The sequence below is a fragment of the Rhopalosiphum maidis genome, chromosome 2 (assembly GCF_003676215.2).
Source record: "Rhopalosiphum maidis isolate BTI-1 chromosome 2, ASM367621v3, whole genome shotgun sequence".
Classification (NCBI taxonomy): Eukaryota; Metazoa; Arthropoda; class Insecta; order Hemiptera; family Aphididae; genus Rhopalosiphum; species Rhopalosiphum maidis.
In genome coordinates this window covers 59,542,160-59,568,235 of record NC_040878.1, presented here as the reverse complement: position 1 = coordinate 59,568,235, position 26,076 = coordinate 59,542,160, and the positions used below count along the sequence as shown (strand labels likewise).

Sequence of the window (26,076 nt, the reverse complement as noted above, 5' to 3'; positions counted from 1 at the left end):
AATATAAGTACAACAAAAAGATTATTATCAGTTTATTGTGATTGATTATAATTTAGTAGGACATTGTAGGTGACGTTTTTCTAGTAAGCATAATATCTACGAGTTACTGAAATAGGTATTATAAAAAAGCAAATATTTAAAATAGTAATTTTCAAGATTAATACTATATTGATTCACGATTTAAAAATGTATGCTTTTTAATTAATTTAAAACAATGATTGTTATAAATTGTTTTGTTGTTAATTAATGAACTATGTAATTCTGCACATGCTTTAATTTAAACATGATTTAAAAAGGTTTTTCTAATGAAACCATTGTCTGATTAAATTATTGACTAAATAAAAGGTATTAAATCTATTTTCTAAATAATCTTGGAGTTTTAGTAAAATTAATTTTGCCAACGATATAAGAATGTTTTAGAGTATTTTATACAGTTCAATATTATACTTAAAATATTAATTATAAAATTATAAGTATAATATTTTTTTGTTATATTTTTTTTAATACAAAAGTTAAATTATTATTAGTATATTATAAATTAATTCGAATACAACGATTGCGTAAAAAATATGTATGTAAATTTGTGTTCAATGAGTCAGTATTTTCAATTTAGCTGTTAATCTTTTACTACATAAGCCTTTGTACATAATATATAAGGCCAACACTTATATGCATTTTCATATTTTTATTGATTGGTCAAAAAAATAGCTAGTTTTTATCAAAATTTGTTTCATAACCTAACGATGCTGTATATGAAATTATATTTTGCAAATTTTTGCATATTATGGTATTTTTGCATTTTCAGGACATATTTTAGGATTTTGTACGTTTTACGAGCATTTTTATGATTTTTAAAACTTGATGAATCGAGAATCGATTATTATTTATTTCACTCATAAAAGTTATTATAGATAATTGAACTTATTAATAAAAATAGGTAAGATAACTATTCGCAATCGATAACTGGAAGTGTCCAATTGGTATTGCACAAAAATATCACATAAATACGTAATGTTATATTTTACCATATACCTATCCATTCTCTTTAGTCCTGTTTCATACTCGTGTGGTGCGTTGTTAAATCGATACATTGGATAAATAATTTTAAAATGCCGAATGTGAAAACTTCAAACACTTTTTTTAAAGCATATTTTAGTAATTTGTACTGCTGCATACATATTTTATAGGTTTTTATGGCATATCATTGTTGGCCCTAGTAATATATACATGTTATATGTATGTATAAATCTTTAAGCAAATTTTTTTTTTTTTTTTTAGTTTTATAAATTTTACAAATTGTGTTCAATTATTGTATTGACGGTATACCTTATATATGAGTATAAAGAGTGTATAATTTTTAAAAAAATCTACATTATTTGAAAAATTAAAAAAAAACAGTTGCCAATTTGAAATTATTTTTACTATAGAATTCTTTGTTATATTAAATTTCAATTAAAAATCCGAGTGAGTTTTTCAATTATTATAAAAAATGATTGAGTTGAATGGTTTATGTAAGCAAATGTTATCTTATTAAATTGTAAATTTAAAATACATTATCTTTCGAAGTTTATAATACATTACCTATAGGGCATAAAGTAAAATTACCCTTTAATTCAAAGTAAAACTGAAATTTAAACAATGTTTGATTATAATTTAGGAATAATATTTTGGAAAATGTTTATTGAGTATTAAATATGATTATATATATATATATGAAATATTGTGGTTAAATAATCAACAAAATATTGATCCTTTCTATTTTATGATATAAAATATTAAAATATTAAAAATTACAAATGCTATACTTATTGTAAAAATAAAAACAAAATGTGAATTTTAAAAATGTGATAATCACTCTATTATTTTTAGGATAATCAGAAAACCAATATTTTTAAAATCATAATTAGTCCTTATTATTTCTATCACTTAAAATATTAAGAGTTTGGGTGTATAATTAATGGTACATATTTTAAATTTCAAATCATTATATTTTAAAATATTTTTGTTAATACCATTTGTTGTTTTGAATATTAAAACTTGACATTTTAATTTAGCGTCACTCGAATAACTTTGTAACATAGTAAAAACACTTTATGTAAAAAAACTTTTTATTGAATTTCTAAAAGCTAAATTATTATGTGACTGTTTTTGCCTATTTATTATAATATATCTAATGCGATATTATCATTTTTTTCGAACTACAAGTACTGGTATAATTACTTATAATATTATGACATGTAATTTGTCTAGATTTAAAATTAAAAATTGTATAATATAAACTCTTAATAAATTGGTATACAACAAATGTATAAAAATATATAATAATCATAACTAATTAATATTAATTAACAAATACTGAAATTATATTTATTCCAAAATAATTAACTAAAAAATATTTAAATATAATATCTTGTAAAGAAACGAATTTCCTAAGTATTCAAAGTTTTGTGGTAAATAATAAAAATAAAAATTAATATTTTAATAATTTTAATTAGGCTTAATATATTAATTGATACCTACAATTTATTACAAAATCAATTTGGTAAAAGGTTTTTAAAAATATGTCTTTCTTTAATTTTAAAACAAATATTAAATTTTTTGTAAATTTACTACAATTAATTATTATTTATTACTAAATCCCCAATGTTATTGTGTACGTTTATGATTATTTAGAATATAATAATTTAACTTGAATTGATACTATTATTATTAATTTATATTTGAAAATAAATAATCGAATATGATTTATTTTTATAAAACTCCCGTTCAATTATTAAAAAAAAAACTACTTTAGATAATGAAGTATAGTCTAAATTATTATTACTTTTTTTTATTAAATATGTATTATGTGGTTTTGCTTATACAAACAATATAACAAAAAATATAAATTATCATATAAAAATATATTAAATTTATTAGGTTTATTAAATGGTTTATTTTTATAATATATAGTATATCGCTATAACATATAAATAAACCATTTAGTAAATCTAATAAATTGAATGTATCTTTTATTATAATATGCATTATCATAAAATCAACAATAAAACTACAATGCAAATTTATTTGTTAAAATATATTAAATTGGACTCTATAGTAAAGATAATATTTTATGTATTAATTAAAAAATTAATACATCTAATATGAATACAATTTTATTTTCTTTAATAATGATTAATTAAGAATCTCAAAATAGTTATTAAATTCTTAGTTTTGAAATAGTTTACTGTATTTTTATGACGTGTTGTGTTAGGTGTATTATTATATTTAAGTATTTTAACATACGTCACACACTATTTACAATATAAATAAAATATTTGAATAGAGTATATTGTTAGTAGTTAGAAGTGTTTGTCTGAATGATTTATGAATTAAACATACTTTTAAACTAATATAGTTTTTATTTTAAAACTAATTATAACTTTAGTTTACTAAACCATTCATTATTATTACTGAAAAACTTTTAAATAATCGTTATCAGTTCACTTGAAATCAAATATAAATATTATTTTATAATTTCTTTATGGTGTATACAATATTTGACGTATCAAGGACCAACTATAAAACTATATTCTGAGTGCTTCCCGTGTAAGACGATTATATGGTAAAAAAATAATTTATTTTTTTTACAGAATGCATTAATAGATATTTACCGAGAGTTTTATACGTTTTACTTTTTATATAATACCTAATAGAATAATAGTTATTATAGTCCATTTGATTTTATTTTAAAATATCCACTAATTCAACATAGAATTTCAATAAAAATTAATTTTTTTTTTTCTTCCGTATGATATTATATTTAAAAGTAATCTTAAAAAAAAAATTAAATATAGTTTTTGCAAACATAAAATTAACATTTTGGAACTTAGGATTTTTAAAATAAAATCTTGTCACAGGTAAATAAACTTACTTTGTTCGTTTTTATTAAACTATTTGATAATAATTTTTTAGAAGACATTTACATATGGCGCTTCCTTAAATGGTTTTGTGTGAGAAATAACCACAGACTACTGTTCTACTGAGATATAACAGTTATACAAAGTATAGAAAATAATTTATTATTGTGTGCATCTATTATAAATTAAAAAGTTAAAAAAGTTATTCAAATTTTAAAAGAATAAATTCAACAGATTTTTAAATCAACAATCATGTACTTTTTCTGTAAGTGATGTATAAAAAAAATTATCTAAATTAATTATAAATACTTTGTTCCTTGTTTAAATGTAAGTGCATAATTTGGATTTTCGACTAGGACTGTAAATTGAGTCCGAATGGTGGTTTTTATACATGTGGCAAAAAAAACTTCAACTGAGCCTCATATTATATAAATTTTACTTTTAGCATGATATTTTTTTAATAATATTCAAACAAAGCCAGATTGAAACAAAAAACTTAATGAACTCAAACATTTGTACATGCATGTTACTAACATGACATTAGTAAAATGCAGTAACCCACAAATCTGTTTATATTTCAAAAATGTAATTATACTCAAATGATATACTCAGAACGTATGGATTAGTTCATATAAAAAATAATGAATATATTGAACTGTTTGCAGTTTAAAAACAAGTATTTTAATCGATTTTTAACGAAAAAACTGTTATAATTTTTGTACACAAGCTGCTCATCACTTGCACATATAGTATACCGTAGTATGCATTAATAATTGAATAAATTAATTTTTATTAATTGTAGTAACCATTATAAAATAATGAATGCATTAATGTTTACATAAAAATAGGTACGTATAATATTTAATATTTATATAGTGTTTTATTGACTTTTCTATTTTTTTTCTGAAACACACGCGATTTTATTTATTTTATGTCTAAAAAGTTTACATTTCACAGCATAATACTATAATAATACACACTTAGGCGGCAGTGGTAGGAGTAGTAACGGTGGTGCAGTAGTGAAGCCTTGTGCCTCCAACAGTTGGTCGCTTTTATATCGCTGTTGTTATTATTTTAACTCGTTTTTTAAGACGTAAATCGCTTTGGAATTATTATCAACAACATGAATATTACGTATATAATGATATTGCGTTTTGCGCACCAACCACAACAACAAACGCATGAGGACTAATGTAGGTAGTAGGATTAGGTACTTAATCACAAATCTGATACAATGTACCTATGTGTAGTTGTGTACCTTGTGCATATGGCCTGTACAACGTACGTGAGTCGCTCGGAATTCGGCGGTAACAACGAAAACTTTATCATGTAGTAGATCTGAGTCTATACAATTTTTGTAATAGTACTTTTTTACAATACACGTGTTACAGTACAGATGTGTAATGAATATTTATATACATTGTGGTATTTAGTATCGTGTGTACACAATACGTATATAAGTATAACATCCGTTTATATAATCTGAAATTAATACAACTTTGGTGACATGTGAGACGATATGATTTAAAATAATAAATAAAACATCGGCGTACCGATGAGAATATCAAATGTGTCGTGGTGAGCGCGAAGATAAATTTATTATATTTTTCGTTTCATAGCCAAACGCGTAGGTTAACCTACACGGTAGCGGCGTTTCTTCATTACATTATGGTGGGCGGTGGATAGGGAAAATGTCCGATAATCCGCGTACTACTCGCAACTCTCACCCTCTCTCCCATCGTCCACCTCAATCACTCTTGCCCTCCTACCTCCACACCACCACCATCCGACCACTTTCGTGGGTCTGACAGTGCCGCTGTTGACGCTAAAACCCCTCTGGTGTGGAGCTGCTCGAGCTATATAGCTGTGCAACAACTATAACGGCGCTGCCTACCTGTTACCGTATGGACTACAACACACAAAAAGCTATGACGAGCGGTAACGGCAGTGGTGGCTAGATACGTAGAAGTGTACAGGGATGAAGGGAGGAGAAGGCGGTAAACGGGTAGTGGAAGAGCGGGATGAGGAAGAACAGGAGCAGGACGAGGAGGAGCAGGAACAGGAGGCGGTGACGACTAAATATACGTCGACTGTTTGCGGTGCCCGGCGCCGGCGCCCTATCATTGCTTGGGTGTTGGCCGTCGCCGTCACGGGAAACTCGCTACCGACACGACGCTCACACGCAAGCATACACACTCAGTGTCACACCGTCCGAGCCGACAGACGATAATATCATGGCGAGGCAGCAACAACTCATCCTGACCGCCGCGATGATCTTGTGCTGCTGTGGTGGCAGCCTTATCGTTTCCGCACTCGATCTCAACAAACTGTACGGACACATACACGCGAAAAGGAACATAGGTACGTTGTTACAATTTTATTTTTTCTACAAAAATATTAAAATAATATACACTTGTCATAGCTGATACGATAAATATATGTGTGTGTGTATACATCCCCGGGGATTTGTCACGCGTCTGTATTATATGTATAACCGTTATTCTGTTTTTGTAATAATATCCGGCCACTGTAGTCAGATTGCATTTCTTCGACCTTAAGAATATCACATAATTATACAAAATATTACATTTTCATAATAATTTAATTTTAATTTTAAATTTAACCGGTCACGCAACTTATCATTCGGTTATACATAATACTGTTATAATATCATAAATACAACATATCAAATAGTACGCGAATATGTATATAGGTATACATTATGAGTATTCAATTCGCCCTTAAAACATGATATGATATTTAAACTTAAATCTAAAATAGAGTACAAAATTCTTTATTTAGTTTTAAATGTTAAAATTTAGTTATAATATTGTATATCTTAATTTTAAAATATTAGCTAAATTATATATTAGGACACTAGAATATAAATATTTTTTAAATACTTTATGTCAATGTTATTAAGTTTAAGAATTTTGGAATACTAAGATTTACAAATTAATTTAAAATAACCTTTTTTATCTGTAACTAAATTAAATAGTCTAGAATTTATTCTTATTTAAATTAATTTTTTAATTTAATTTATTTTATATTACATGCTAATTCTGAGTTAATATAATTTTATTTAGGTTGTTGTAAGTAGTAACTTAAGTGATAATTAGTGTCAATAGTTACGACGTTTCCATTGTTCTAATTATTTTTAATTTAATAATAAAATATTTATGCATGTTCATTGTTCAGTTAATAAGATGCTTGACAAAAACATCACGATTTAAAGTGCTTAAATATTATGTAACTGTTAAGGAAATTACTTCTGTATTCAAATTTAACAATATTACCATTGACGGCGTGTTGAATATGCAATTTCACTACACCAATGTGTAGGATTACAAACAACAAAGATTGTAATCGTATTACTCATATTCATATACGTTATATACATTCTGTTGACAGATAAGATTAATAATAAACTAATGGTTAGTTTAAGGACACGCATCGACCATGAATAATATAATAGGATATACTGATATACTTAATATTTTTCATAAAAAAGAAATGTATTTACTTGAGTATTGAATAGTCCTTAAGGTATGATATGTGAAAAAAGTCTAATGAAAAACATATAAAAGTTCTTATGTCATTGCATGGAAAACTCACACATATTCTATGTGTAGTATTATTACCACTAAGTTTTATAAATAATAATAAAAATTGATGTGTAACTCCAATAATATTATATTTTATATAGGAACACATAGTTATATGGTGTTTTATTTAGATAATATATTCAAAAACAATATGTGATTTTCACAGAAACTATCAAATTTAAATCTAATTATTTATGAACCCATTATAGAGATACTAATTTTGGACTACAATTAAGAAATAAAAATAATTATAATTATATTACGAAACTTTTTAGATTAAATTAACCTATCTTGACTAACATAACATTATTGTACAAAGAGAATCACTATCTTCTATTAAATCTTATGCTACATTATTTAAAATGTCGCAAATCTACGTTTTAATTTCTTTGAATATTCATACAAGTTTCTTAGTTAATTTGAAAAATGTATACTATATAAATTACATGTAAAAATAGGCGTGGTTAATATACATGTTACATGACTCATGGGAATTTACACGCAATCGATTAATCGATTTTAATATTCCATCCCATATCAAAATTTTTTAAATTCAGTTTAACCAAAATATTTTTATCAAAACCAATAATAATTTAAAAATATAATTTTTTAACATAACATTTTCAAAGTGAAAATGTAAATAAAATAAACTTTAAATAACATTTGAGGTAGATCATTAATTAATCAAAACACGTAAGCACATCTAAACAAAATTGTAGTCATATCTTTTTCTAGGAACTTAATTTATACACCGTAGCTATAACTGCATAAAACAATGTTTCTCAAACTATATATAGCAACTCAATTTTAACTTGTGAAATAATATATATTTTTTTCATTAATTAATTAATTTTTTTTTTTTTTTGATGAATTACGCGCATATTATAAATTTAAATCATATAATTATAATAGTGTAACAATAATAATAGAATTTTTTATGGTTCTCTTAGTAAAAGAAGGGCTTAATGGTAGAAAAAAATTGGAAAACACTAGTATAAACTAATCAACTTGAATTATTCAACGATGATAGTGATGTTTGTGATTGAATTATTTGTAAAATACAAATAAGAGAAAACTTGTTATTGGATATAATATAATTTATTTTTTATAGAATAATCTGTTCATATTTGTTATTGCACGTTTTATGTTGATACTGCATTGTAGAATAACATACAATTTAAAAGTATGGTCAAATAACCTAAATGTTGATTCTTAAGTGTAAAAATGTATAAAAAAATATTTTTTTTATTTTAATGTAAACTTTTAAGTAAACCTTTGTTTGGAGTAAAACGATGTTTTGCTTTATTCATTATTATACAAGTACCACTCAGTTTTTAGTGAGTGTCCTCAACAATACATCCCAATGACGTTTTTCGCACAATTTTATTACAAGCTATAATAATAAATAATACTTTCAAGTAGGTATATTAGATATACGTACTGCGTACATCGTTTATTTAATTATAAAATACAACATTTCATTAAACACTTATGATATTATGTTATAATGCTATTATTTCAAATATAATAAAATAAAATTAATAAAAATAATATTACCTTATAATTAATTAATAGTTTATAGTTTAACATTTTTAAAATCATTTGTAATGTACCTCAGTTAATTTTAATTCAAACTTTGAGGTCTTGTAATTCTCCAAAACCAGATTGACTAAACTTATATGTAGTTAGGTTAAAAATCGGAATCAAAATATTATTTGAACATTGAACACGTCCAAATAAAAAAAATTGGAAAAATAAAAAACAATTATACATTTAATTACTAATATAGATATATATTTTGGTTAATACTGTTCTAAAAGTTAATTATAGTAAAGTTATTAACCTTCAAAAACTAACAATTTCAAAAAGTTTGGAAACTGTTAAACTAAATTAACCTAAATAATTTACAATTTAAGCTAATAAAACATGTGACAAAAAGTTTTTCATTTTAACTTTACACAGAAAATCTATGATTTTGTATCAATAAACTTGTTAAAATTTATTAGATAGTCTTAATCATAGCTTATAATTATATATAATAATTATGTCACTTTCAATAAATAAACTTTTTATATATTATGTATAAAAATAATTTATTTATTTAATCTGCTATAATATTTAACTTTAATACTATATTTAGTCATAACAAAAAATATAAATACATAGTGTTATAAACCTATTAAAGATTAACCTACCTTAAATGTACTTTTTGTACTTTATTGTATTGATATAAATAAAATTATTAACTGTAAAAAAAATTACATGTTAAGTATTAAACAATCCCATAAAATATGTATTATTTTAAAATAAGTAGAATTTACTTGGTAATTAATAATTTGAATATTAAAACTTACTAACCTAACCTTTATAATTCATTAACATTTCATTATTTTAGAACGTGAAATTAAACTTTTTACATTTCATAACTAGTTAAAATGATCTTTTATGAATAATAATTATTTATTAGCTACAAATAATATTCATAAAAACCTTTAGGTGCTCCCGTGAGATCTGAAGGATTTTATGTTCTTTGTTTGATTTTAATTAAAAACATTTTTTCTCTCATCAAAAAAATTATTTCTCGACAGTCCATTTTACTTGTAAATTAAAAACATTATATTTATAAAATTATATCTATAAAACAATATTGAGTCTTCTTTACATAATAGATTTTTCTATGAAGTGTCTTAAATAGGTACAATTAATTATCTTATGTTTTTAAACTATTTATCTACATAAAAAAAAATTATCAATATACGAGGACAATGAGAACATGTTAAAATAAAATGTTATAACTATAATGTTAGATATGAAATGTCCGCTTTCATTTTATCTGTAATTTAGATTACTAATATTAATGTAAATTTATCTACAATCATATTGATAGAATTAATACAATAGTTAAATGGTAAAAAAATCTATTTGTTTAAAATATTAGTCCTATTAAGTAAATACTAAAAAAATTACACGAATCAGAATTTGAATAAAATATGTATTATGAAAGGATTAAAAACGGAGTTAACGCATGCTTGCCAGATCGTATATATTATATTGACGTTGTTTTTTAAATTGATTTATCTATTTTTATTCAACTTTCAGCTGTTAACTCGTAGTTCGTACCTAGCACACACAAATGCTGATTATAATAATAATTATAAACACTGATCCTCAAGTAAAAAAAAAATATTCATAAATAATGAAAATTCATTTTTTATGCCAACTTTATACGGTCCAGCAAAATATTTAATCGGCACGTATTGTATATAATATTTTATATATACTCGTATTCTGCTTACGGTATAGCTGGTTGGTATACGGGCACAAGATGATTGCATTAATTTCGTAATGACATAAATAACTATGTCTTGTTCTACTCACAGATAGCAACGGTGGCAAACGGCTATAGATGATTTAGTTATTTTCTCTCTCTATATATCTCTCTTTATCTTTCCTTACTCTCACATACACACGCGCGCGCTCGATTCAGTCGTATAACATTTATACATATATGTGTGTATATGTATATGTGTCACGGACCGTTTTAGAATTACTACGTAAATAATGTATGCGCACTGGCAATATTATAGTCTTATCTGTCTCCATAATAATACAGTCAAATTATCATAATGTTTTGGGTCCCTTATACACGTAACATGTGGCGCGAATAAAAGCTGTTTTATATATATATATAATATTATACGCTCCGGCGGTGGTTGCATTGTATTTTGCGTACGGCCGGCGGCGGAGTAAAGACACTTCAACAACTACTACTGTATTATACCATAATAATATTATATACAAGCATAAAATGGAAAATGGGTTTTCGGGTGAACACGTGGAATAGTGATTTTGGCTATGGCCGTCTCGCGTTGAGACTATTGCCGTGGGACACAAAAACACATAGGCGGAAATACAGAAGCATTTGTGTGCGCCAAATACGAATGTCTCCGGATCTTTGAGCACATCATAATTGTGCAGGTAGATAAATACGTTTTATTTTAAATAAAAAAAAATGAAACATACTTTCATTATTATTATTATTATTATTGTGTATACTCGCCGTGTGTTTATATTGTATCGGTTCGCGGCGATATACGTATTGACACTCGAAAAGCATATTACCATCGTGATGACGACTGGGAATTTATATTCTTGAGATGATTTCACGTTTTAGATTAAAAGAAAATATGACATATGCGTGCGTCATAGCATGTACGTGCACACGATCGCAATATTGCAAATATATTTTTTATTTGTTATTTGTTATTATTATTATTATTATTATTATTATTATCGACAGTGTGATGGGAATTTGACACCGATGTCAAAAAAACAACCACCTAAAACATACGCGGAACTCTTTTTCAACAAAAACAAACTTAAATTCGATTTAATAAAATAAAAACAGAATTCAAACAGTTCCAGTGTATATCTTATTTTTACGGTTACTTATTATTCACTTCGACGTTGGAGAATATAAAAAATAAAAACACATTTGTTTGTCTCATTCGTCGTATAATTGCATATACAAACCAAAATATCAATATTTACCGTGGAAAATAGTAATTTATAGTTCAAACTCCACAAATGTTATTACATTTTTCATATTATGCAATCGTTTTTGTTTTGGATTTTATTAAATATGTATAGTATTCTTAATTATTATTTACCACGGTTATTACTTATTTGATCATATCAAAATTACAGAAAAATAATAATATTATATTATATTTCAGGTCATAAAATATGATATGAGAATTAAATCAATTTGAAATTGCTACTTTAGATTTATTTTTAAACTCAGATCAACAAAAGTTCGTAATAATTCAACTATTTTAATTCATGGTAGTATATTATAATATGTATCAAAAAAGTCGTTTTTGTTTTTAACTATTTTGGAGATAATTTTTGTTTCTTTAAACTTCCGAAAGTGTGAATTTCTATTAAATATAATCTTCAACGAATAAATATTTTAGCTATATTTTGGGTGGCTTATAATAATCTTACTATAATTGGCACGTCACTATTGTCAACTCAGATATTACAAAAACAGAATACCTATTTATTATACTTTAGCAAAATATGGTGACGTATAATATATTGATTTCAATAAAAAAAAGTTTTTATTTTGACAACTCTATTTAGGTGGGGTGGAAAAGGTCAAAAGTGAAAAGTGTTCTAATACTTTATATGATATACTATGTAATGGATTGAATATTATTTAATCAAAATTAATAATTATTTATCAAATTCAATTCACTTGAAATTATTTATTTTCTTTTTGTGTTTTTTTCCTAATTTCTTTAAAAACAAAAATTACATTTAACAATTTAAGTAACATGTACTTATACATTTACATGAGTATACACTTATTTTTATGGTAAAAGTTTGTCAAAAAACTGTGTTTGTGCTTTAAGTTGTAATTTTCATTCGAGTGTAATTTTCAGCAGCTATATAACTCTTAATATGATGTTTGTCAAAAGTTAAGATAATAATATATTCACAATAAAATAGTTTTATAGTTATTTTTAATTATTATTATTATTAAAATGCATTATACCGTTAACAATGTAGGAGATAAATATAAACATGAAAATAAATTCATTATTAAATATTAGTTTAGATTCTTATACGTATACGTCAATATAGGATAAATAATTTATAATTTTATCAATAAGTGTTTAATAAATATATATCATTTTATATTTAATATATTTATGCTTAAAATATATTATACAATAATTAGTATTTTAATTAATAGTATAAATAATAATTTATATTAATAACTAATAAGTGATTGAAATATCTTTATCATACGTTTTATTGTACCTTAAATGCTTAATGTTAACAGACCTATTTCAATTATAAAAATATTAAAATGTTTAAGAACTTTTCCCAAAAATAATCATTTGAGTAAATATTGTTAGTTATTACGCCTACTCTTATAGAGATATTGCAAAGCTGTATATTTAAGCATTTGAACAAAAAACAATTATCAAACTATTCTTTACACTTGTATTTATATTTTAATTTAAATGGCCAGTAGAAAAGCTTTTTTTAAAACCACTATAAACTTGAATAATAAAGTATTTTATTGGAATAAATTTCAGATACTGTTTTAAAGAAATAAAATTTATTTAGATTCACATTGAACTTTTAATTATGTTTTTAATATTAGTGTATTATAAAAATGGAATAGTACGCACTACGTACTTATGATTTTAAGTTTAAGCTTTTGATGAAATTTTAACATGGTTGTACAATGTATACATAAAAGCAAATTATTATTTTTTCATGTCTACGCGATACGTAATTATGAATATAAACATAAATACAACATACTGAACATTAATAACAACTTAAAATATATTCGAATATATTTTTTTAAATATAGGTAGCAGCTACCTATTATTTTATTTTTAATGAACGATTTTATTTCGGTTTTAGTTGTATAACTATACTGCAGACCATATTTTAATAATATTTATGTATTTATATTTGATATTACTGAGTATTTGTTAACAAGATTAAATTCAACAAAAGGACTTATATCTTTTATTATACTAGGAAGATGGGAGCTTCTGGCTTCATATTTTATATTATACCTTATAAAGCTACGGTATTAAAGTATTGGTATACGAGTAATAAATATGTATGTATATTGTTTATTTAATAAGTTTATAGGTATAACCGTATACTAGGTATATAAATAACACGATTTACAGAAACTTAATAATGAACTAATGTTTTCATCGTTTTAATTATACGATGATATAGCGATGTATAAAACGTTTATATATATATTAATAAATTATTTGAGAAAGATAAAGTGTCTTATTTGATCATAAATAATACGTGTTATTATCTTTAGTGACAAGGAATAAATTGTTATTTTGTAAAATATTTCCGTGATCCTTTTTCAAACATTCAGCTACCATAGAGTCAAAGTTATTCGAATACTTGAAATTTATTTTTGTACCAACTTTAATATTTATTAAATTACGAAAAATATGTGTATACAATATCCGGTCAATTCGATAATTTAACAATTATTAAATATTTAATAAACGATAACTAAAATAATTAACTGAAATAGTTCAAATAAATAATATGGTAAATTACAGAAATCTAAAAGTATTACTCTAATTTTTAGTAATTAACACAAAGGATTTGCATCGTTTACTTAGTTTGTAGTTTTGGAATGTTCGAGAGTTCGGTAATACACATATTAGTTTGATAGTTTTACAACCATATAAAATAAAAATGTATAAAAATATTCTAAATTTAATAAAAATAATTTAAATTAATTCTTTATCATATAGAAACGTTAAGTTAAGTTGCGGAAAAACGATATTTTATATTCTATATTGTTGAGAACTGATCAAAAGATTTTGACATGGTTACGGAAACAAAACTATAAAAATGTCAACAGAACACTAATTTATAATTATTTGGCTTACTTTCAGAATTTAAAATGTATTTTAACAAATCTCCCAAACTATGAACTATACAATAATCGGTTTTAATATTAATTACAAAGCTAGTATTTTGGTATGACCGGATATATCAAGTGGGTATTGTGTATGAAAATATTAATTTTCTGTTGTACAATGATTAATTAATTAGTCGATTAAATTAATTAGGTGTAACTACCTAATTATAAAGTGGTTTGCAAGACCAGTCTAGAACCTCAACAACTATTAATTATTTATAACAAACATTGAGAGATGTGGCAAACCAGTATTACCCAAGTTCATAATATCCCTGTACCTACGTCTGCACTCTATCCGTTTATTTTTCACTACAGGTCAGCGACGCTCGAGTTAAAATTGCATAGTTGTGGCGATTAATTAATACAAAAGCCGCCACCAACACCGTCATTGAATCCTCGTTTCTAGTTAATACCCGTTATCGAATTACAACATAGCATCATACACCTAAAACAACAAACGTTATTATGTATTACCGCAAAACCAAGATTACGAATATGACACTGTAATTATATTATAGTATTGATGTACACTGATTCCAACAATTTCGTATTAAAATGGAAATTAATTCATAGCTGCCGCAGTATAAGATTAGTGTCACTACAATTGATTTAAAGGGCGTTTTATTTTTTCCATATCAAATAGTTCTCTAGTATCTTCTAAAATTTGAAATTAATAATTTATATGAAATTAGAATGTAGCACATCAAGTTGTGGATTATGGTTAATATTTAATATGATAGCGGTATCGTCACCTTTAAATATTTATAACTCGAATAGCAAGATGACGAAATACTAAAATAAATTCTATAGTTTCTAGCAAGGTGGAAAAAATATGTATTTCTATAAATTATTAAGTTTCGTCGGAATAAATTCGAAATAACATGTCGCTTCATCAATCTTATCGAGTATTGCATTATTCCGTATGGTTTCGAACGAAAAACCTTTTGGTTACTCAAGTATTTTACGCTAAATGTTGGTGTGCGTAAACCTCTTTATGTGTAACCTCAAAAAGTTATAACGGACCAATAAACTAGACGCACTAATAATAAATTATTGAGTAAGGGTATGGAATTTACAAAATAATGTTGTTTTATCAGTAACAAGTAATTATTTTAAAATAACCGTACGCAATCATTTTAGTGTTCGTTGGTTTATTATATGGTATTATGATATAAGCTATATTAACGGATTCAAGCAAAATGTTGATTTTAACTTGACATGTTGTTAGACAAAATAATATCAAGTGAATGCTGTCCGTAGATGTAACTCGTATACATTATTATATTGTCATTCGAGAATTGGATATCGCACCGTAAGCGTCCAACGAAACCAATGACAACGAGTGACGGATTTGAGTCTTTAAATTTTTAGTTTTTTTAAGATAATCTGAAATTGTTACTATAAAGTGATCTATATCGACACTCGAAATAGATACACAGCATACGTATTATACCTGATAAACAAGTGAAAAAAATGAATACTGCACATAAATAAATATATAACCAATGTCAAAAAAATATATTTTTTTAAGAAAAACAAATTAGGTGAAAATATTTTAATCACTTTATGGGTACGAGTATCTATTTAGAAATCAAATTAAAGCATAAATTAATTTACGTTTATCTCTATATGTAATGCATTTTGTATGAACATAATATCTTCAAAGGGCAGTTAGAATTTATGAAAAAACAAAAAATTATCAAATTATACTTACTTATACGAATAAAAAAAATTAAATCGAATGCATAAAAACTAATCGATAGAAACCACTAAATAAGAAGATTTTTATTAGGTATTACTTATTATTTCAAACATTTAAAAATAAATTCCAAATATTTAATTATGTAATATCATACTCGTGTTTATTAATAGCAAATGTTGAAATTCATTTTAGGAGAACCATGCCACCCATATGAACCATTCAAATGTCCTGGAAACGGCGCTTGTATTTCTATTCAATATTTATGTGACGGAGCACCCGATTGTCCAGATGGTTATGATGAAGATGCCAGACTCTGCACTGCGGGTATAACTATTATATAATATTTACTTATATTATATTTTTAACAGCTAAATTCTGATATTCAAATTTTATTTTTAAGTCATTGATCCTCTATCTATTAAATATATTGAATTATTTTTTATACGTATATAATATTTGTTGAAACATGAATACGATGAATTAACAGGAATTAATACGATATACTAACGTATTTCACAGAATAATAAACAATAACTACAAAGTTTCTTAATCCTTTAATGGATAGCAATTTACTTAATTATATAATCTCCTATAATATGCTTAACAATTTCCGCAAGTATTAACATGACAAAATAGTTTATGGTACATAAATACACTTTAATTTCATTTTACACCTAATTTTAGAATGAACTCAAATACAGTAATTATACATTATCTAACTTGAAACTAATTTTATTTTTTGATTAATGCAAGCAAAATTAATTTCTATTTTAATGAGGTCAATAAAAGCTATGTTATAATTAAGTGCATGAGTATCTGTATTATGCTCAATCTCAACTGATATGTCTATTACTTACTAAATAAGTACCCAGCAGTTATTACACAGTTAACAGTTATATACTTAATTTACTACTTAATACTATTATTTGAATAGGCAAACTTAACAGATTAAGCGCCACGTCATTTTTCAGTGATTGCTAAAAGCGCCACGTGGGTACCATTTTTGGTACACTTGTTGTTTTACGAATTAGCTTTTGTGTACCATTATAGGTACACGGAAGTCTTTGCCTAAAAGTGTTAAATGTACCTCATATGGTACATATAAATACAATTTTAATACAATAATATTAAGAAATAATATTTCTTAGTCCACCAGACAAACGAATTTTCAACTAGTCCATTGAAATATTAAAAATTCAAAAAAAAATAAAAAAATTATTATCATAAAATTTTAGGTCCATAGCAAATGAGGCATGTTCACTACTTTTTGGGTTGAATCGATAACCAACCCTGGTATAATTATAAATTTCACTTTGAACCAACTTCATTTTAGATTCTGAAATCATGACTATTTGAAAAAAAAACTATTTTTATTATAAATTGCAATTATTGAAACTAGAAAGATATTCTCTGTAACCATAAAGTTTAAAAAGTTTATTAGATGTAAATTATACTTAAAGATGTATTATTAAAGTATGTATGACTTAGCAAGTGTTAACATAAATTAGTTAATACTATAAGCTTAATGAATATTTAAGAAAACTTTAATATCCATAGAAATAACACTAATAAAGCAATAAAATATGATAAGCATAATTTTTATAAGATTTTTAGAAAATAATAAAGAAACAATTTCAAATAAATTCCAAAAACTTTCAACAATATCTTGAAAATCATTCCGTAAAATTACATATACTTAGAATTATTTTTTAAATACATTTTATTATTATTATATACATTTAGTGACAAATATAAATTTACATAATTCGGTACTTATTTTTATATAATTAATGATTTCATACAACATTGTATAACTTCACCTTATACTCTTAGTGATAATTAAGTCAGTAATATTATTGGATAACAGTTTCATAATAGAATTGATAATTTAGATCAAATAATCTTTTAGTCGCAATAAGTATAATTATGTTACAATTGACAGTAATATAAAAAAAAAACATTAACACAATACACTTGTAAACAACTTGTATAGGTAATTCAAAATATGAATTTACAGTTTACAAATTTCTAATATTATTTATTTAGCTAGATGAAACAAAATCATTATTGATCTACATCAATATTTTTACATGATTAAATTTAAAAATTAGAATTATTTAAACATAATATAAAGTAATACACATTTTAGTTGGTTAACTAAATATGATCTAAACGAATTTAATTATTTTATATTACTTGGATATCGTGATAATATGATTATATATGACTTTCAGCTAAGCGACCACCGGTTGAAGAAACAGCAAGTTTTTTACAGTCACTTTTAGCTAGTCATGGACCAAACTACTTGGAAAAATTATTTGGCAGCAAAGCCAGGGACGCATTGGAGCCATTAGGAGGCGTCGAAAAAGTTGCAATTACTCTTTCTGGTACGTAAAAATATAATCTAAAGTCGATTCAATACAACGAAGAGTCGATTTAGTTTATTCAAATGTTTAAATTATGAATAAATAAAAAAATACATTAGATTTTATATTTATGGCTAATTAGTGCGGGGAAATATTTTTAAAACCTCAGGGTACAATGCTAATTTTTATACTTAATATTGTATATTGAGAATTATTATCTAAGAAATGTATGTGGCATTCTATGATACTCTGATATTTTTGTAACATTGACAATCAATACGTTTTTCTTTCGTAATTCCGTACTTATATGTATTTTTATTAAAAATTAAATAATGATTAATATTAATCGAATTATTATTCGTATTCCTTATGAAACTATTTCATTCACAATGCCAATACTCAACAGGTTAAATACAAACAGTAATAGATATAATTAAAATAATTTGGTGCCTAATTAAAAAATTTAATTTGTATATCGAAATACTTGCCAGTACCAATGCTTACATACAGTTTATACGTCACCGTGAATCTAAAATAGTATAAATAAAAGTTTATAATCGATACTCTTAAATAATGAATTTGCTTATAACATCAAAAGCATGGGTAGATAACAGATACAAATACTTGATGCCAGGTACTCGTATCGCTTTGCTCATATTAACGTAACTACGGAATACTTACTATTAATTATTATTTTATTAATATATATTTGAAGACAATGAGAAACCATTAAAAATATAATATAAACTTATAAAAGAAAACTGTTAAGACTTTTATATTTTTTGATTTTTGATATATAAATTGTTCAAAAAGTGTTTTGTACCGTCAGTCTAGAATTTATCCGGGCATCCTCGTCCTGTATAAGGTCATGAATCCTAATTAAGTTTTTCACATGTTGATAAAATATTTATAAGGAATTATTTATAGAATAATTTATTCTACCTGCGATCAATTATCTATAGGTCGATATGTAATCAATAATAATTTCACTACCTGCAAAAGTGTTGACCAATAGTAAAACCTATTGTAATACTGCTCATTCTATTGTACTGAATAATGTATAAAAATACAAGCCTATGAAGGTATGATCGACTGACGACTGCAATATAAAAATCAAAACGGTCATAGTTTTTTTAATAATAGAATAGCTCAACAAATAGCAATCACTTCTATAGTTCTATCAATGATACATTGAACACAGATGGTTAGGTAGGTACTTTGTACAAGGTAATATTGTATAATGTACAAAGAAAACTTTATTCCAGTTAAACTCGTGATTTGAACACCTTAGAGATTTTTGGTCAACTCACAATTCTGAAAAAATATAACCAATAGTCAATAATATTGTTTTTACTTATTTATTTTAACTATTTTGAATAAATTAAATGTTGTTCACAATTGTTTTTTGGATGAAATGTTTGTAACTCAGCTTAACCCACTCCAATTTTTACACGAAGATTTCATTAGTATAAATATGTAAGTGCCCACTGAACCAATTAAATGTTATCACTTATCAATTAATGATAACTTTTTTAACGATTATATTAGGTTAAAATTTTTTTTTTTTTTAACTTTATTTTAAAACAAACAATCTGTAATTAAATTTACAATAAGCATGTATGCTGATATATATAACGATTTTGCATGCGACACGTGAAAAAAGAAGCGACACTTTACAGAAGAATATTGTTTAATTTATAAATTTTTTTTTTTTTTTAATTATGGTTGAGATCGCGACACCATCTTCTTTTTAGTCTGCGAGTAGGATTTCCAGAAATGGAGTCAGACTTTAGTGCTGATATTAGAGGATTTGGGTGATTAGTTAGTCGTGAACGAAATCGTTAATAAAATAGTTTTGCAGTTTCCTCTACTATATTAATTCTTAAGTCCGTGTGAAGGGTGTGGTTTGAAACATAGAACGGAGAATTTGTAATTATGCGAAGAGTTGAGGTTAGAATTTAAAAATAAAATAATAAAATACTGATGTAAGTACACCAGTAACCTAATCAGTTTATTGTACTCTAGTCTGATATTTTTAGCAAACATTATTGGATGTAGTTATCTATGTTTTGGATTTAGAAATTTAAAGGTCAGCAATAACTTTCATATATACTTTCCATTTGTTTCTTTTGACTTTTTTAATAATACTTTATTCGTTTACAAAAATTGAAGAATAAGTAATATATTATGTTAAAAAACTAATAAACAAAAAAACTGGCCTTTTGTACAGACAGTAGAGTTAACCAAACAGTAGATGTAGAACACATAGATGTTCAAATGTTAATTCAAATTGTTTTCAATTATTGATTTTTAAATATATCGACAAACTAATGTTTTTACATCATTTTAATTTTAATTTTATTGATAAATTAAAAACCATTAAATGGTAATAGCAACTTCTTAAAGACGCTCTAGATATTTTCATTCTTCTATTTTATTAAAACCTAGAATACAACTTATATCGATACATTTAAATCCATTTAAATGTATATAGTTACAACTAACAATAATAAACAACTCACCGTAGAATTTCTTTTAGAACTTCCTTTTATGAACTTGTATAATATAAATATTGATTAATAAAATATACTACTATTAAACATGAATATATTGACGGAAATTTAATTTCGAAACCTATTTTTAACTTTAATATGCATCTTATATCTATTAATAATAATATAAATCAATTTTTAAAACGTATACTTACTATTACTTTGTATCATATTATAGCTACGTCATGATACATATTTTATATCGTAAGATTTTTTTAATATTTGTATACTAAATTTGTACCTATTATTTGTATATAATTGAATAATAGTCTATCTTGAATAGCCTAAAAGTTCCCTATAATTTATAATAATTTATGGTAAAACTACTTTGTGCACATTCTAAATAAAATATAGGTATATTATTAATATTAATAATAACATGGGTGTATTATTTTCTTTTTTACTTTTATCTATTAAAAAAAAATGTTAAAATACTATAATTGTAACATATGTACTACACTAAAGATAGCCAAACATTGTCTGTCTTTAACAAACTTAATTATTATTTAATTATAAGTTTAACTACTTATTGAATCACTATTAATATTGTGTTTGAAACTTCGAATGACAATAATTAAACGAACAAGATTATACTATTATATTCAGTCATAATAACTTAACCTATTCTATGGTTTAATTGTTGTAAAATTAAATTATTTTTACTGCAAGATGATCCAAATTATCTATTTGTAAACTAAAAATAAATAGAAAATTTAATAAATATATTGAAATATTCGTATATCGTGTAGAAATTCAAAACTTAGAGATTCTCAGCTATATCTAGAGCTGCCATCTTTGATACATATCAGATCTAATGATTAAGTACCTAATTTATTAATTTGTTTAGGTTTATTTTTTATTTTAAAAATTATACTTGATGATTTTGTTGAACATTTTAATCATTTTTTTTTTCAAAAAATGCAAAAGTTTTTGACAGTTTATCTCATATTTATAGTAGTGTAATTTATACAGTTCTAACTTCACCATTCCACCAATACTCAATTAATCTTTTTTTTAGACTTTAAATTTCTCATTAAAAAAAAAAGAGATGTTTAATAATATTGTTGCTTGTAAAAGAGTTGAAAATGTTTTCCTATATAGTATTTAGAAGTTCAGTGAAGTTGGCTTTTTAACGACTTCACTCACGGTAAATCTGAAGTTGAATCGATTTTTAAAATTTCAAAATTCATTGTTCTAATTACATATCGATAAACGTACCATACATTATACTATAACAGTTGTATAATGTACCTACTCGACTTAACGAGTACTAAGGGTCTGAAAAATAATTAACCCTAGATGCGTGCCCGTGTAGATTACCGTGCAGGTAAAATACGATTTAGAACGGAAATTAAATAATTCGATTGAGAACACTCAATTTAAATAATTTTTTTCAACACTGCCATATTCGATCATTTTTATTGAACAATTATTTACGGCATTTAGTACTGGTCCAGATAAATAGTGATAGTTCATTTTGAAATACATCATATAAAAAGTTTTTGAACCAAGGAAAGTAACTTAAACGTTTTTACCATAAAGAAGTCGAAGATGTGTTTTTGAATTAATGAACTTCAGTAGTAAAAAAAAGGTACTATCAAAAAAATAAATAGACAAATTACTAAAGTAAATTTATTAAAATATTTAAAATAGGTTGGCTAATGAATTAACATATTATATAAGTAACTTATTACGACTTATTTTTCATAAGATTTTAATTTGTAACTACCTATGACTGAATATTTTTATGGCACAATTTTTTCCTTATAAATATAGTGTATAAATGTATTATGATTTATTTTAACAATATGTATTACTATTATTATTCGTTACACTTAAATTGTTATAGTTTAAATAAATTCAATGTACTCTGGATGGTTCGACAGCTAATTATAAGTTATATGGAATCGTTGCACATAAATTCGTTCTCAATTGTATACCTTTTTTTTCGGTATAAGCTGTGGGTTCTTTGTAAATTGCATGTATTCTAAATCGTTTGGCCAAAAAGGTACTCTGTTTATTTGACAGCAGATTATACTTTTATATCTAGAGACTGTGCGAGTGATATTCTGGATTATACTTTATAGGTACATAATGAATCTGTGTAATACTATTTCGGTATAATAATATGACTATAATATACTTAGATTGAACGATTTTTTTTCCAATCGAAATAAAAACATTTTAATTAAACAAAACGGTAATATTTAATTTATACATAAATATACAATATGTTTATAGAATCACAAACAATCGAGGACTTCGGTGCTGCTCTCCATCTAATGAGATCTGACTTGGAGCATTTGCGTTCGGTGTTCATCGCCGTCGAGAACGGCGACATCGGCATGTTAAAGAGCCTGGGCATCAAAGACTCCGAACTAGGCGATGTGAAGTTTTTCCTCGAAAAGCTAGTCAACACCGGCTTTCTAGATTAATTTATTAAAAAAAATATCGGATTTGTATACAATTATAATATCCTCTGTAATTTTCTATTCCTATTTATATAATTACCTTTATAGGTACGAATATCCATCCAAGATTAAAAAAAAAAAAAAAACAATTATTATTTCGTCTAATCCCATCGTCACGAACTCCGTATCCCAGACATAACTTCTCTAATTATTTTCGGTCAATTAAAATGAACTATAATAATATACTATTTTAATCGTATACATTCGATTTTGAATCACAATACATATCAAACATAAAGCTAACACTATACATATCATATAATGTACAACTTTAAACATATCTTTTTAATATCAAACGTTTATTATTATCATTACTATTAATATTATCTAGTTATACAAAATGTATTACATTAAAAATATATCATTATAAATTGTGTTGAATATATCATTTGTCTTAACAACGCGTGCCCGATGAGCCATTATACATGTTTGTTACATTTAGTTTTTTTTTAATAACGCTATTTTATACCCGGTTTTGCTTGTTTATTATCGTACAACTTTTTTCATAATAATTACTATTACATTTTAATCTTAACTTCTAAATAACGTTTTACGGCCAGACTCCAAAATTCAATTACGGATAAAAACATATTTATAATACCTGTCCAACGTAAATACGTGATGTATTGATAATAACCGACACGCCGAGTATTTTACAGCGCCTAAAGCGCCTGTACTTTACATTGTTTATATCATAGGTATCAGTGTTTTCTTTAAAATTTTATTATTATAAAATTTTTAATATTCATTCTTATACATTGTTTAAGGTACATCGGAGTAGTAATAATTAAATTTTTATATCCCGTTTCATAACTTATCATAACTGGTATATAATTCACAGGGTGTTTCAGCTATATAATGTAATAAAAGTGTGAATTTTGCATGTACATTAGAAAAATATTATTAATGTGTTTGATAATTCGCTCAGTATCACAAAGAAGAGAGAAAAAACTAAAAATATAGTTTTAAATTATAGACAAGAACTTAGTATGATATTTTATCGACAATATGCAGTAATTATTTTTCTTCTCTAAATACATGAATGTTTTTGACATAAGATTAGATTTTTGTCAAGGGATTATACCAATGAAATATTTGCGATAAAAAAAACCAATTGGCTTTCATACTACAAACAAATATAACTTCTGAAACACGCTGTAAACGATTCCAATGTACCACAATGTCCTATATAGGTACTTTTATCGTCTATAACACTACTTTTTTTAATGTAATTTCTTTTTGTAATGCTCATTTGGCACATCATTTTCAGTAGAACACCAAAAAAAAAAAAAAAACCATAGTGTTATAAATTATTTATAATCGTGATGAACTTTGATACATTCACCATCTAAATGTAATAATTATAGGATAATTTATTGAGTGAGGTAAAAAATGTATATTTTCATGTATAAAACAACGATAACGACCTTAAATTGACACGACACACATATCATTTGAATATAATATATTTTTTACCGACTCAATAAAAATCATAATTATTTATTTTTCTTCTTCTTTTTTTCTATACGATTTATACTATTTATTCTATAAAATATTATAACTTTTGTTTATATCCGATACAAAACGGTATTTATAAAATATAATTACCGCATAAGGAATCTATTATATTATTATATAATCCATTAAAAATTAAATTATTATGTACATTGTGTTATTATTTTTTAATTGATGTTACTGTTATACATTTTCAAGTTATATTCTTTTATTTTTCAGGTAGTGCACGTTTTGTATGTATGATATGCATAGGGTTGTATAAGTTATTTTTCAAACAAAAAATATAATATAGAATCATAAATATTTGAATTACCTATTGACATAGAAGTTGAGTAGATCTACGGATGTTTATAGACCATTCTTGTTAAAACAATAATTAAAACTCGTACTATAACATTACTATACAGTTGAAACGAAACATAGGCAATAAATATTACAGGTAGGTATGTTAATTTTAATTGGGCTTCATACCAA

The 26,076-nt window shown here is 24.7% G+C and overlaps 1 protein-coding gene across 1 annotated transcript; it reads left to right on the top strand.

Annotated features, from left to right (window-relative positions):
* Nucleotides 1–6,062: 6,062 nt before the first annotated feature.
* On the top strand, nucleotides 6,063–25,432 carry LOC113552006 (IDLSRF-like peptide). The gene is made up of 4 exons (XM_026954645.1): nucleotides 6,063–6,260; nucleotides 16,891–17,022; nucleotides 18,933–19,085; nucleotides 23,858–25,432. The coding sequence occupies exons 1-4, from the start codon at nucleotides 6,134–6,136 to the stop codon at nucleotides 24,049–24,051; spliced, it is 606 nt and encodes a 201-aa protein (XP_026810446.1). The 5' UTR covers nucleotides 6,063–6,133; the 3' UTR covers nucleotides 24,052–25,432.
* Nucleotides 25,433–26,076: the final 644 nt, after the last annotated feature.